The 15,440-nt window shown below is 40.7% G+C and overlaps 1 protein-coding gene across 1 annotated transcript in view; it reads left to right on the top strand.

Annotated features, from left to right (window-relative positions):
• The first annotated feature begins 8,085 nt into the window (after positions 1-8,085).
• LOC311245228 (transmembrane protein 131-like) overlaps positions 8,086-15,440 on the top strand; it is a 75,696-nt gene continuing 68,341 nt past the window's right edge. The window contains exons 1-3 of the mRNA XM_084335059.1: positions 8,086-8,214; positions 13,150-13,270; positions 14,837-14,953. Coding sequence (XP_084191185.1) covers positions 8,114-8,214; positions 13,150-13,270; positions 14,837-14,953 — 339 coding nt within the window. The 5' untranslated portion in view covers positions 8,086-8,113. The remainder of the gene's footprint in view (positions 8,215-13,149; positions 13,271-14,836; positions 14,954-15,440) is intronic.

The raw sequence follows: 15,440 nt of genomic DNA, 5'->3' as shown, positions 1-15,440 counted from the left end.
ATCTAACACCTCGTCGGTCTGACGCTGGCCTCTATGATAGGGCTGGGCCATGTGGTCACGATACCATTTTTACAATTTTGGGTCGTATAATGGTATTTGATGGTATTTAGTTTTCCAGTAAAAATTATAACATTATATGACTATTTTTTGTTGTTAACTTGTGGTAAAATTTCATTAAACAGCGTCTATTTACTTTTTTCTTATATTGCTGCAAGGAATAAAAAATGTAAAGTCAACTATGTATGTATATATATATATATATATATATATATATATATATATATATATATATATATATTAGAGCTGGGCATAGATTAATTTTTTTAATCTAGATTAATCTACCTGCAATCCTGGAATTAATCTAGATTAATCTAGATTAAAATGGCTCAAAAAAAAAAGAAAAAAGTCTGCCGAAGGTGTTCAAAATAGGTGTGTTCTACCCAAATAATGACCAGAGGAGGAGATTTATCCTCTCCTCTTCATCTGAGGAGTCACTAGCTGTTCTATCTCCTTGTTCAACAGCATGAACATGTCTCTTCTTTTTGTAATTTCCAGTGTTTCTTTTAAAACCAGATTTATCGTAATTTTCTGTGCCCTTCCTTTGATGCCATTAACATTGTTACACTGATATTGACAGCTCTCTCCAGTGTCAAATCACTCTCTGTCAGTAGTTTCTTCTGTGAACCTTCATTTTTTTTTTTTTTATACTTTATGAACCATTTCTTAATCCACAGACAAACCTGTCTCTCAATGTGTCTTTTAGTGAATCTCTAAATTCACAATGCTGCTGACTGGTTGCTCACACACAGACTGCTGCAGAAGCAGGTTTCTCAACAAATTCAGTGCAAGCTCAGTGTAACAGTTCCATGAATGAATGAATGAATGAAAACGTTATTTAACAGATTGCAGAATGGGTACAATACAGTACGGCTCAATACATACAATTGTTAAGGGGATGCAGACCAGAGAAAGACGTTTGTCTTGTTTACATCAGGGTCCCCCATTTTCATTTATTTGCTCCACATTGTCATTAGCCCCTTTCGTGACTGTGATGCACTGAGTGAATCCACAGTCACTTGCTCCTCAATAGGAAACCAACCTAGATTTACCCTGAAGGACTGGTTCTGCCCGAACCGTTCGTTATACAAGAATCACAGAGAAATTACAAAGGTACTCACAGTTGCATGAGGATTTCGGACAGAGATAAGGGATGGTGCGCATGCGCTGTGATCACCCAACGGCGGAAATAATGCCGTTTTGAGCAGTTTATAAAAATTATTTAAAATGTTTATTAGCAACGCAGAGCTTTCAAACCATCCCGTATCTCTGTCCGAAACCCTCGTGCAACTGTGAGCACCTTTGAAACGTCTCTGTGATTCTTGTATAACGAACGGTTCAGCCAGAACCAGTCCTTCATGGTAAATCTAGGTTAGTTTCCTATTGAGGAGCAAGTGACTGTGGATTCACTCCGTGCATCACAGTCACGAAAGGGGCTACATTGTCATCAAACGGTCCAATATTTCCAATAACCCAAGCCATTTCTGTTGTAAACACTCACGATAGTCCAGTCGATCCTTCCTTTAGTGTGTAAAGTGGATTTCCTCCTCTTGTAGATGTTTCCCAGTGCCGCCCGTATCAACGTGAGCTAACATGCTAACTCGCTAACGTTAATAATGTAAACAAAGCTTGCAACGGACTTCTTTTTTCTTGCATTGCGCAGATTCAGACGTCCTCATCGCCGAATTGTGTTATATCCTGAGGACTTCTTAACCTCACCTGTATAACAATGATTACCGGACCACTACTTTAGTTTAACACATTATTCTGACTACAGCTCCGGTAGTGCAATCACTTCCTGGTACCACAGCTGGGAACTACGGCTAGTATTTAAGGACAATACAGACCCAACGTTGAGAAAAAGATTAACGGCGTCAATTATATTATCGCGCGATACTAGTCTCGCGATAACGCAGCACGTTAACGCCGTTAACGGCCCAGCTCTAATATATATATATATATATATATATATATATATATATATATATATATTTCTTTCAATATGTAGGAATATCGCGGACAACGGTATTGTAAAAATCCATACCTTTTGCATGGATCCATGACGGTATACCTTCATTTTCTGTATACCTCCCCAACCTAGCCCCTTACGTGACTGCGGTTTGCAAGCCTGGGGCTTTTGTGACCGCAGTCACTTGCTGGTGGGACGCGACCAGTTTAAAAAATAACAACCAAGCGTGATCGCGGGGCTGGGGGTGTGTCAAAAATATATCAGATATGAATTTCAAAGATACCCAGCGTACATTATGGGTTTAACACAGCTTTACAGTGGGGTCTGGAAGCTCGGAGTTGCTAATAAACAGTTTAAATCATTGTTACTCCACGAGTGGTACTCACAGAGCGAGTCGTGTATTTCCGCCATTGGTGTCACCGCGCATGCGCACCAGGCATTTGGCTGGTCCAGGCATTACAGGCGGAAATACACGGCTCGCTCTGTGAGTACCACTCATGGAGTAACAATGATTTAAACTGTTTATTAGCAACTCCGAGCTTCCAGACCCCACTGTAAAGCTGTGTTAAACCCATATTGTACGCTGGGTATCTTTGAAACTCACACACCCAACAGCCCCGCGATCACGCTTGGTTGTTATTTTTTAAACTGGTCGCGTCCCACCAGCAAGTGACTGCGGTCACAAAAGCCCCAGGCTTGCAAACCGCAGTCACGTAAGGGGCTATCCCCAACCAATCTCTGCTGTAACCAACAGTGTTGAAGGAAAACTCCAACATTTTGGGAAATTAGCTTATTTAACATCTTCCCTGGAGTTAGACAAGAAGATACATACCTTTTTTGTCTCTGTGCGTGCATTTAGCTTAGGGAACAGTCGCTCCGTTAGCATAGCTTAGCTTCATCACTGGAAGTGAGGCAGATCCGGAGCCTTACAGTGTATAGTTTGATTGATTGATTGAAAAGTTTATTAACAGATTGCAGAATACACTCCAAAACGTTCATGTAAACATGTTGTGACCTGTGTATTCACCACGTGGAGAAATAAAAAATAATTGAATTAGACAATTACGTTTTATAAGCAAATATACTCAGAACTATTTTTTTGCCCAACCACTACTCTATGAGCGCAGCCAAGAAGATGGATACCTAAACTAACGTTACAACTAACCTAAAGTTAGTTTAGGTTCGTGTTAACGTTAGATAATGTACAAAATAAACGTTTTCCGCTGCTATAAACGTCGCACTTTTATTTTGACAACCCCAGAAAGGAAGTCATTATATATGCTTTACGATCCTGGTCTGTGTTAGCTCCGGTTAGCTCAGAGCGTCCGGTATATAACAATACCAGCCATTGGATTACTGTTTTCTAAATTGGGGAGGCTTTTAATCGTCAAGGTAAGAGGATTTCAAGTCATGGTATCCATAAACTTCAATCGGTTCGGATCTTTTGAATGAATGAGAATGTAAACAAACACTGCGTCACGTTGAAATCACTGGCTGCGCTCATAGAGTAGTGGTTGGGCAAAAAAATAGTTCCGAGTATATTTGCTTATAAAACGTAATTGTCTAATTCAATTATTTTTTATTTCTCCACGTGGTGAATACACAGGTCACAACATGTTTACATGAACGTTTTGGAGTTGTATTTGGAGTGTATTCTGCAATCTGTTAATAAACTTTTCAATCAATCAATCAAACTATACACTGTAAGGCTCCGGATCGGCCTCACTTCCAGTGATGAAGCTAAGCTATGCTAACGGAGCGACTGTTCCCTAAGCTAAATGCACGCACAGAGACAAAAAAGGTATGTATCTTCTTGTCTAACTCCAGGGAAGATGTTAAATAAGCTAATTTCCCAAAATGTTGGAGTTTTCCTTTAACGTTACCCTTTCGTCCATGACCATGTTCTGTGGCCGTCTTATATAAAAGAAAATAATAATAATAATTATAATGAGATCTGTAGACTACTTGTGTAGAGGTTCCTGGGCGTATGGCTTGAAAGTTGGCCTAAATGTTCTATTCCGCCGTGCTGCACATGGCAAGTGGAATTACAAAAAGTAGCAGCGTCCTCGTTGCCTGAAACATGAGGTCAACAGCACCACTACTACAAAACAAGTGGCACTGGTTCTAAATCAGGGAAGATAATTCAAAAAATAAAAAGTCTTTCCTTTTTAATAGCCTTAATGACATGACGCGGCTCGTGAGATGCCTAGTTGCCATGCAACCAGTAACCTAGCAAGCTTTAAACAAGCTGTCATTCCTACATTCCAACAAGTACCGTGGGATGCTGTAGGTTGGTTTACAGCCCCATTGGAACAATACAACACATGCACTTAAAGGAACACGCCAACATTATGGGAAATTAGCTTACCCTCTTCTCCAGAGAGAGACAAGAAGATGGATACCAGTTTCCTCTCTGTGTGTTCAGTAGAAAGCTATCTGGCTGCACGTTAGCCTAGCTTAGCACAATGAATGGAAGCCTTCGGGAGAGGTGTTAGTTGGACAATGCCTAGGCTAACCGGCACTGTCCGCTTCCATTCATTGTGCTAAGCTAGGCTAACGTGCAGCCAGATGGCTTTCTACTGAACGCACGGAGAGGAAACTGGTATCTATCTTCTTGTCTGTCTCTGGAGAAGACGGTAAGCTAATTTCCCCAAATGTTGGCATGGGGGAATACCAACACTTTCTTAGATTTCTTTGCCCCAGTTCAGTTAATATTTGTCAACATGCACCACACTCTCCCATAGCTAGAGAGGGACAACCCTTGAATTTGTGTTGTCACCTGGCTGTAAAAGGCAGCTCCAGATCTTACGTTCATGTGATACCGTAAGCTACCTACGAGGTTCTCACGGATTCCTCACCGTTCTCACAGGGTATATTTTTCACTAATATGAACCGTCCTGTCAGTTCTTAAAATGAATGGCATTCCTCTCACTCATTTCCTCAAATGAAGAAGAATGATGCCCTGTCGATACAGTACCTCTACTTTCTTTAACTATGAATGAACACAACAGTCTAACTTTCCATCTTTACATAATAAAGTTTGAAAACGTTGTTATATGCAGGACAGTTATATGGTTCTTTGTCTGAATCTTCTTGCTCTTACATGCAAGTAAAACAGTTCAACCTGCCAATAACACCACTGGTATCTCGTCTGTGACTGATCAGATGATACCTCCGAAACCATGGCCAACCTGATAGTGAAGTTGACAGGAAGTGTAATGGCATATGGGAGATTCATATTAATAGCTTCCTCTGGCAGCTGTTTACCAGCCAATAATAATGATATGGGAACGTTTGGAATCTACAAGTATTTGGTTTCATCAGTGTTTTATCCTGCATCCTCGCTTGAAATTGCAATGTATTTCCAATGGACACATTTCTAAATCGTCTCGTTTAAAACAAATAAAGCATGGTGTACCTTTCTGTGTGTATTATTCATCCACAATCTATAGCTCAACATAAAACAATTCACAATTAATCGTAAAATAATTACGTATAATTTTATTTCAACCAAAAATGCTTAAACAATAATGTTAGTGATGGAAGGAAACTCATTTTGGGCAAAAATGGAAAGCTTGCCAATGTTCATTAGGCAGAATTATTACAATAGCCAATAATCCATTTTCCCAATGATAAATCCCTATACGGGTGGACCGCGTGGGAAACTAAAGTGACGTCATTACACCTCCCTATTGTAATGCATTTTTAGAACGGCATATTCTTTTCCTGTGTTCCTTTTGAGTCGGGATGGTTTTGTAAACATGCCACACACACACACACACAGTCACACACACACACACACACACACACACACACACACACACACAGTTGTGTGTGATTTCCCCAGTCGAAGGTCAGTCTGACATAGAACGGCATATTCTTTTCCTGTGTGTTCCTTTTGAGTCGGGATGGTTTTGTAAACATGCCACACACACACACACACACACACACACACACACACACACTGACACGGTGCAGGAAAATACTTGAAACGGGACAGCTAAAGGTCGGTCGGCCCCCTCTTCAGTGTTTAAACAGCCGTATGCTAATGTGACCCAACCAAACGTTCAGCTGTGATTTAGATGCAAAAAGTTCCACCTATCTCTCCCCACCGCCGGCAATACTCTGATCATCCATCTCGGCTGACAGCTTTATGACTTTTCGTCAGTGCGAACGAATGCGCTGCGAAGACTGTTTCACCTCACTGTGTGAGACAGGTGTGATGGACTGCGTTTGACTTTTGATGGACCGTGTGATAAAGTTATTCATGAACAAATGTTTGATTGTCTTTTTTTTTATTATCCCTAGTTTAGACTTTCATTTAGCCTAGCCCTACATTTGGCCCAGTCTTATGTGCTTAGACATCAACAATGCTAAACTGATTGCTTTACAGGGTATCTTCGGGCTATTAAAAAGTCTTAAAGTATACAATTCATAATTCTCAATTTAGGTAAGGTAAGGTAAGGTAAGGTAATTTATTTATATAGCACGTTTAAAAGCACAAGAGCCAACCAAAGTGCTGTACAGTCAAAGCTTAAAATCAATGTCCTAATATAAAATACACAAATACAAAAATACAAAAAGGCACAGCAGGACAAGACAGTACATTCAGAGAGTAGGACATGGCTTTATACCAAAAAAATTCATATGCACAGGTATTTAATCTTTCGGGAGATGAAATAATATGAACCATTTAAAATGTTTTTGTATTAAAGTAGTATTTTGTGGGGCTATCGGGAGCTTGGTGCGTCTGGCGAGGGCTTGTATAGAACGTGCAAGAATTTAAATTGGCGCGCAAGTGCAGCCGCCAGTTCAGTGTCGCTATATTGTTTAAATTGTTTTGATAGTATGGTCGTGAAATTTACATAAAACTTTGCTTTAAGTGGTAATAAAAAGTCTTGCATTTAACTTGTTGAGACCTGCAGATACCCTGTTTTAGTTTTCAGAGCAAAACTGGTTGCTAATCTTTCACGTGTGTTGCAGGGCTAAAGGAAAGGTTTGGGATCTTGGAAGCTTTAGAAGCCTGTGTCATATTGATGACTAAACAAAGCTCCTTTCTATGACATTCATAAGGGTTTCACACCAGTATTTCTTTGTCTTGCCACCTGTTGGCGTCTGTGCAAGTCAATGGGTTACGGAGCCATTCCTCTCAACTTTAAAGGTGCTGTGTAAGTGGTATTTTCTGTTGGAATAAGTGGTCTATATGTTAAAATAATAGCTCTACAATCCGACAGCATCACTGATATAGAGTGTTGAGTCAGTAACATGGGTCTGATTGGATAAAGTGGGAACAGGATACCAGAACATTTATTTTCTGATTACTGCAGAGTGGAGGGACTGGGAGACTCATGTTACTGACCAAACACTCTATATCAATGATGGCTGTCAGAATGTAGAGCTATTTAACACCTATTTAAACAATAAAAAGCCACTTACAGCATATTTAAACTAACTGGTCCCCTGTCATCATCCACATCATTGTTGTCTAAATCCCTCTACCTGTGACTAGGCAATACAGAGGTCTAATAATATGTCAAATGGGGGAAATATATCTGTAATGGGCTGCCTTTGCATGTTGTGACGGAAGACAGGTTTGACTGGTATCCTGTTCTTGTGACACACACACACACACACACACACACACACACACACACACACACACACACACACACACACACACACACACACCCTCACACACACACACACACACACACACACCCTCACACACACACACACACACACACACACACACACACACACACACACACACTCACACACACACACCCTCACACACACACACACACACACACACACACACACACACACACACACACACACACACCCTCACACACACACACACACACACACACACACACACACACACACACACCCTCACACACACACACACACACACACACACACACACACACACACACACACACACACACCTACACACCTACACACCTACACACCTACACACCTACACACCCTCACACACACACACACACACACTTTGTTTTGGTATGCGTGCCGTGGCAGTACCACGGTGACATGGACACTGAACGGTGTCATGCCCTGCTCCTCTCGATGACATCACTGCTGTGTGTGTTCCTCAGCAGCTCTCCTCTACAGCGGGGGAACAGCAGACCCATCCGCTTCGAGCCGGCCATGCTAGACTTCCACGAACAGTGAGTAGACGTCTGTCCTCAAGACGACCACACACACACACACACACACACACACACACACACACCGTTATCAGGTGTCACATGTCGCCGCTCGGCCAGAGTCTTTCACTCCTTCCTGCTCCCGCACTCGTTCAAAAGCTTTTTGAGTGTCCTCGGAGTGACTCGTGTGCACTCGGGACTCGATGCTACCGTGGTTAGTACCTGAGACGCTTAAAGGGACACGCCAACTTTTGGGGAAATTAGCTTACCGTCTTCTCCAGAGAGAGACAAGAAGGTAGATACCAGTCTCCTCTCTGTGCGTTCAGTAGAAAGCCATCTGGCTGCACGTTAGCCTAGCTTAGCACAATGAATGGAAGCGGACAGTGCCGGTTAGCCTAGGCATTGTCCAACGAACGCCTCTCCCGAAGACTAACCGGCACAGATAGCTTTCTACTGAACGCACAGAGAGGAAACTGGTATCTATCTTCTTATCTCTCTCTGGAGAAGACGGTAAGCTAATTTCCCAAAATGTTGGTGTGTTCCTTTAAGGGGGAGTTGGTGGAAGTTTGCTGAAAGACTCTGTTGCCAACTGTGCAGACGTGTTCTTAAGTGTTCAGGTTCAAGACGAGAGTGCCTTTGGCACCTGTCCTGCATGTTCGTGCATCGGATGAGATGCAGGCATAGGTAGATCTTTGCATAATCGCAACAGTCAGAATTTGATACACAAATGCTGCTTATGTGTCTGCATCTTTGTGTATAGCTCAGGAAGGGTAACGGCTTATTGGGGGATCCCAATACAAATTATAATAATGCATTGGATTTATATAGCGCTTTTTCCAAATGTTCAAAGACGCCAATAAAACGTTGCCAAGCGTGGTCTTCTCAACCCAGTAAACATTCTTGTGTGTGTGCCCATAGGCATTATCAACGCACTGGCAAGTTTCTACTTATCTTTTATCAAGGCAGCGTACGTGAGTTTATCTTTTGGCTGATGGGTTTTTTTCCACTGTGTGATGGTGTCTCCGGGAACAGGCTTTTCATGACATCGACTAGACGTGACAATCTCAGACTATAGTAGGGATGGGTCATAGAAACCCAATCACTGAATTATCGTTTGGCCTTTTGTTAATGTCGGCACGCACTGTCTATTTTTTTCATTCAGACCACCCACCAACCAACCTAGTCATTTAGACTCCTCCACTTCAGCCATTTAAACTCCTCCACGTGTCATTTAGACTCCTCCACTTCAGCCATTTAAACTCCTTCACGTGTCATTTAAACTCCTCCACTTCAGCCATTTAAACTCCTCCACGTGTCATTTAAACTCCTCCACTTCAGTCATTTAAATTCCTCCACTTCAGTCATTTAAACTCATCCACTTCAGTCATTTAAACTCCTCCACTTCAGTCATTTAAACTCCTCCACATGTAATTTAAACTCCTCCACATCAGCCATTTAAACTCCTCCACATGTGCTCCACATGTAATTTAAACTCCTCCACATCAGTCATTTAAACTCCTCCACTTCAGTCATTTAAACTCCTCCACATCAACCATTTAAACTCCTCCACATCAACCATTTAAACTCCTCCACATCAGTCATTTAAACTCCTCCACTTCAGTCATTTAAACTCCTCCACATCAGTCATTTAAACTCCTCCACTTCAGTAATTTAAACTCCTCCACATCAGTCATTTAAACTCCTCCACATCAGCCATTTAAACTCCTCCACATCAGCCATTTATAATGGCGCCAAGTTTTTCTTATTCTTTTAATATTTTTATATTCTTACTGCAATACATTTATTAGAATGAGGTGAACAGACTGAAAACATTAACTTATTAGTCAGTCTGTGTTAAAAGAGGCACTAGGCAATTTATTGATCATGTGATTGACGCACTAAAGAATCTGTTAGCTTTCATATCAATTTTGTGAATAAATACATCCTGCTGTTTTGCCTTTTTGTGGGTATATTCCCTTCAGTTACACAGATATCATAGATGGATATATTGAGAGAAATGTCTTGCAATATATTGATTATCGCAGATATCACGATATCGTTATTGAGGGCCTAATTCGTCACATTATCGCATCACGAGTTACTCGTATCATCCCACCCCTAATCAATATATGTAGCTCATGGAGTTGGAGCAATTAAAGTGATGATATAAATTAATATTGGTCGGGTCGGTCGTTGTCTTGGTGTGTCAAGTGTTGGCACTGCTTAAGCCACGTGTCGCCTCCGACCAGACGGGGTTACAGCGCCCAGTTCTTGTTATCCTCAGGCCCAGTCCACACGAACGCGGGTTTTATGTAACTGTGATTTAATGTTTCGCGGTTGCACTGTTCGTCCACACGCAACCGGGTTTTTGGAACACTGCAACCGTGATCATTTAAAACCGGAGTCCAGGATGAAGTTTTGGGGGGAATCCCGGTTTCAGTGGTTGCGTGTAGACATAGTAACCGAGATTATTTCCAGTGTTTACGGCAGAGCTGTTGCAAGTAGAGTAGCGTTATATGAAAATGATTGTAATAAACTTTTGTTCGAAACGTATCGTCCAGATATTAGACCTAGCCACCATCACCAGTAAACAATCAATAGCGAGCGATATCGGGGGTCCCTGATGTAAACAAGACTAAAATATTTTTCTGGTCTGCATCCCCTTAACAATTGTTTGTATTGAGCCGTATTGTACCCATTCTGCAATCTGTTCAATAAAGTTATCATCCATTCATTCTACTAGCGTTAACGTTAATAGTACAATCAATAGCGAGTGATATAACAACATTAACCAGACTATATCAACAATGTTTGTGTCCAGCAAGCTAGTCTCCACATGTGTAACGTTATTAAGCATTAACTTATGTTGGAAATGACAATGATCTATTAATTAATGACGTGATGATTCAAGTATTTCCACTCCATTCCACGATACCAGCGCCTCACCAGCTAACCACACGTAAGCCAACAAAAATCAGCTATCTTTGTACGCTATGTACGCTAGCCGCAATGCTAACTATTATAATGGTAAATCCCAATCACATTAGCACGTAACCTAACAAAATCAGCAATCTTTTTGTGAGACTAAACTCTCCGCTCTTGGTGGTAAATTGTGTTGATGTTGGTTTTGTTTCATCAACAAATGAGGCAGAACACACAGTGAATGTATCCTTTTTTGTTTATTGCACTTTGTTCTTGCTGCAAACAAATAATGAATGTTAATGTTCATGTTCAAGCGAGGTAATTTAAAGATGGCGGGTTTCTGTTTTGTGCAGGACGTTCCCCCGTGTAGCAATGATAACGTAGTGACGCCTTCTGATTGGTTGAAATGGCCTTCATGTTTGAACTACATCGCCACCTATTGATTTGGCATTGTACTACATGTATATTACATCACTCGGTACCGGATTTTACAGTTGTGTGAGTACATGGTTATTTTTTTTAAACCACTCGTGTGTACGGAGGATTATTTTTTTGAAAACCTCTTTGTCAAAAATACCCGTGATCGTGTGGACTGGGCCTAGTTCCTGTCGTCATCACCATTACCCCCCTGTAACCCACGTACTTTACAATTCAAGTGCAATAAAATTAGCACATTAGCACTCCTTCAAGGCCTTGCTTAAAACCCACCTTTTCGCTCTAGATCACTGAGTTACTTTGCTGTTGTGTTGTGTGTCTGAGGTGTTCTTATGTTCTCTGTCTGTCCGTCTGCCTGGTTCCCTGTCTCCATTGTCCTGTCTATTTTATAATTTCTTTCATATATATCATATGATGATATTCATATCATGATACAGTATATCATCATATCACAAGCACCAGTCACTTTAACACTTGGTATAGGGTTGGGCGATATAATATAATAACGATAAATATCGCGATATATTTTAATAATCGATATCGAATATCGAAATTAAAAAAAAATCAAATTTTTTTTTTTTTTTTTTTTATATAATTTTTTTTTTAATTTATTTTTACCTGCAACAGGGCAGTTTTAAAACCAGAGACAGTGGACAGACTTGTCTTTCTTGCCTGCAACTTAAAGTAATGGCTTTGCTTGTCCAAATGACAATACTGACCAAATTCAGATTTCTTTTTCTCTTGTCCATTTATTTTGTTTGCTTTCTAATTTAAAATACATTTTGAAACCGTCTGTACACAGTAGGCTATGTGTGCTAGCAGAACTAGACTCCAGTCACGAGTCACAGTGCACATGTGCGGTGGTTTGTCCACCAAAAAAGCGCCAAAAGATCGAAAATAAACTAGCAGAGCCAGAACTGTTCAACTCCTCTGGAGCCACAGCCAGCAGAGAAGCCGGTTTACTTTAGCTTTTAAACCAGCTGCAGCCTGAGAACTGGAGTGTGAGGGGATGTAACACTAAAGATGGCGGCAATGACAAAGAATTGCTGCAAAATAAACATACACCTGTTGTTAAAAAAAAAAAAAAAAAAAAAAATGTTCGATAATTATCGATATCGAGAAATAAAATAAAATTATCATATCATTATCGCGATATGATTTTTTTCCATATCGCCCAGCCCTAACTTGGTACCTAAAGCACCATAAACTTATAGTACTCCTTTGTCCCGGTTTGTCTCATCGTACACAGTACATTGTCATTGTTTGTTTTATCTATCGTCTGTTTTTATGGTGACGTGTGTAGTTTAGTAACTTGTACATGTGCTGTTGTTTGTCCTTGTGGTGGTTAGGATGTTTATGTACATTTGTAAATTGTCTCCTCTGTTGACATCAACCTGCAAAGGAACGACATATGGAAATGTGCCTTTGGCTATAATCTAGCATATTTATTTTCATTTTCTTTAATAACCTCTCCCAGTAGACTCAGGTTCCGCTGAGTTTGCATGGTGTCACTCGGTTGTGAGGTCAAGTGCAGCCCGGTCTGCCCTGCTGTGACAGTAGCCGTGTTGACTTTGTGACCTGTGTGTGTCTCTCCACCAGGCCTGTGGGAATGCCAAAAATGGAAAAAGTTTATTTGCACAACCCCAGCGCAGAGGAAATAAGCTTGATATCCATATCAGCCACAACAGCGCATTTTCATGCCTCATTCTTTCAAAACAGGGTAGGTATTTATTTACACCTCTTCCGTGTCATAAAACAGCCTTGTTGGTGTTTAACAGTGAAAGCGGAGCATTTCCTCCCGAGGTCCTTGCATGCCACGCCGTCCAAGAGGGGAAACTGGCTTTTTCACAATATGGCGACACTTTTCACAGGGTTGAACCCAGCGCTCCGTCACAAGAGACGGATGGGGTCGTGTGTCTCTGTCCCCGCGCGGCCCTCCGCACGTGTCATTTAGGTCACAGAGTGGAACATCTTTTTCAAAGTGTCTTGTTTAAGATTTGTTTGGAAAAACTTGGACACACTGAACGTTGACCAGATTAGGTTCTATGTCTGTTTTTTCCACTTTTATCCTGTGATCACGGTGTCAAATGACGAGGAGGGCCGTGGATGGAAATGGTTTTTAGATTTTACTGTTTCCTAATGCATTCGCTTGAAATGGTTTTAAAATGTTACTGTTTTCAAATGTATTTGCTTGTGCACTATGTAGCTCTGTGACATCATTTAGAAACTCTTAAATAGTGGAAGAAAATGTTTATGGTATATTTTCATAAGTGAATAAAAATAATTTCCTCAGGGGAAAAGTTGCTGCTTTTTTTTATTATTATATATATATATTTATATATATATATACTTTTTGTTTTTTTACTGCTGTTTGCAAAGGCAGGGCCCGCAATTGTGTTTACAATATAGAAGTAGACTTTTGTTTTGGTTTACAGTGCCTCAAAGTTATTTAGTTTTGATTCATGATGATGAAATAAAGTAGAACAATTGTAAGAAACATAGCTGCAAGCGGCATTTAAGGGGTAATTTGACCCTCGACCACACATGTGGAAGAAATGGACACGAAGAAGATTTCAACTTCCTCATTAGTGTCGTAGGGCAGACGGACACAAGTCTGGTTCATATCTGATCAATCACTCATGAGTAACGCATCATGTCAGTTTTGCCCCTTTTCTTTTTTAAACGACAACAATAAAAAAAACAGTACCAGTATATGAAAGTTCCCTCTCAATTGGGTAGACCTGTATATATATATATATATATATTTTTTTTTAATGTATTTTCTAACTTTTTTTTAATTTTATTATTACTTTGGCATGCCGGTAGCGCTAGCTAGCAGTACGTTTGTTTGGTCACCAAATTTGCCAAATAGATTGTAGACATGGCCATCTATCAATGTGCCGAGTTTCATAAAAAGTAAAAGCGAAAACACGTAGCTGCCTCGCACGCCGAGGGCTTGGCCCCTAATTACATGTCCTAGTAAATATGTATTGTAGACTAATTGCAGGCTTTCTAAATGTAAACATATCTCTCCTATGAAATGGCGTAGTGTATCTTTAAGAGGTCAATGTATTGCCACCGCAGAATGCATTCACCTGGATTTTCCTGTTTTTTTTAGTGCTAGTTCTTGTTTTGCACTTGGTATTTATTGTCTAACCAGAGTGGCACACCACGACTGCATCAGCACTAAACCCGCTGACACCGGTGACATCAACACCCCCGTCAGTGGAGGTTTGTCCCGAGTGCAACACTTTTATTATCTCATTATTTCTCTCCTTCCTCGCAGATAATTCAGCCGGGGGGGAATACGTCGTTTGACGTGGTCTTCTTGGCGCGAGTCGTCGGAAACGTAGAGAATACATTATTTATTAATAGCTCGCACCATGGAGTGTTTACATATCAGGTTTGTTTTCACACATGTTACATACAGTGGCCGTTGTGTTGAATGTCCTGTTTATCCACCGTGTGTATGTCATGTCTTACTACGTTGGTGTGAATATAGATTCTACATGTTTCGTATAGGGAAGCACCGATACCACTCTCCCACTAACGATGCCACTTCTGAGTCCTCGGAACATTTGGGGAAATTAGCTTACCGTCTTCTCCAGAGAGAGACAAGAAGATAGATGCCAGTTTCCTCTCTGTGCGTTCAGTAGAAAGCTATCTGGCTGCACGTTCCATTCATTGTGCTAAGCTAGGCTAACGTGCAGCCAGATAGCTTTCTACTGAACGCACAGAGAGGAAACTGGTATCTTATCTTCTTGTCTCTCTCTGGAGAAGATGATAAGTTAATTTCCCCAAATGTTGGCGTGTTCCTTTAATTTCCTATTCGTTTAGCCTAAAGAGTCAACAGCTTCAAGGTCCCAACAATTATCAATATTTTGTCTATA

This window comes from Notolepis coatsorum (genome assembly GCF_963971535.1).
Source record: "Notolepis coatsorum genome assembly, chromosome: 1".
In the NCBI taxonomy this organism is placed as follows: Eukaryota; Metazoa; Chordata; class Actinopteri; order Aulopiformes; family Paralepididae; genus Notolepis; species Notolepis coatsorum.
Note: the sequence above shows the minus strand (reverse complement) of the source record. Positions and strands in the feature narration are given on the sequence as shown.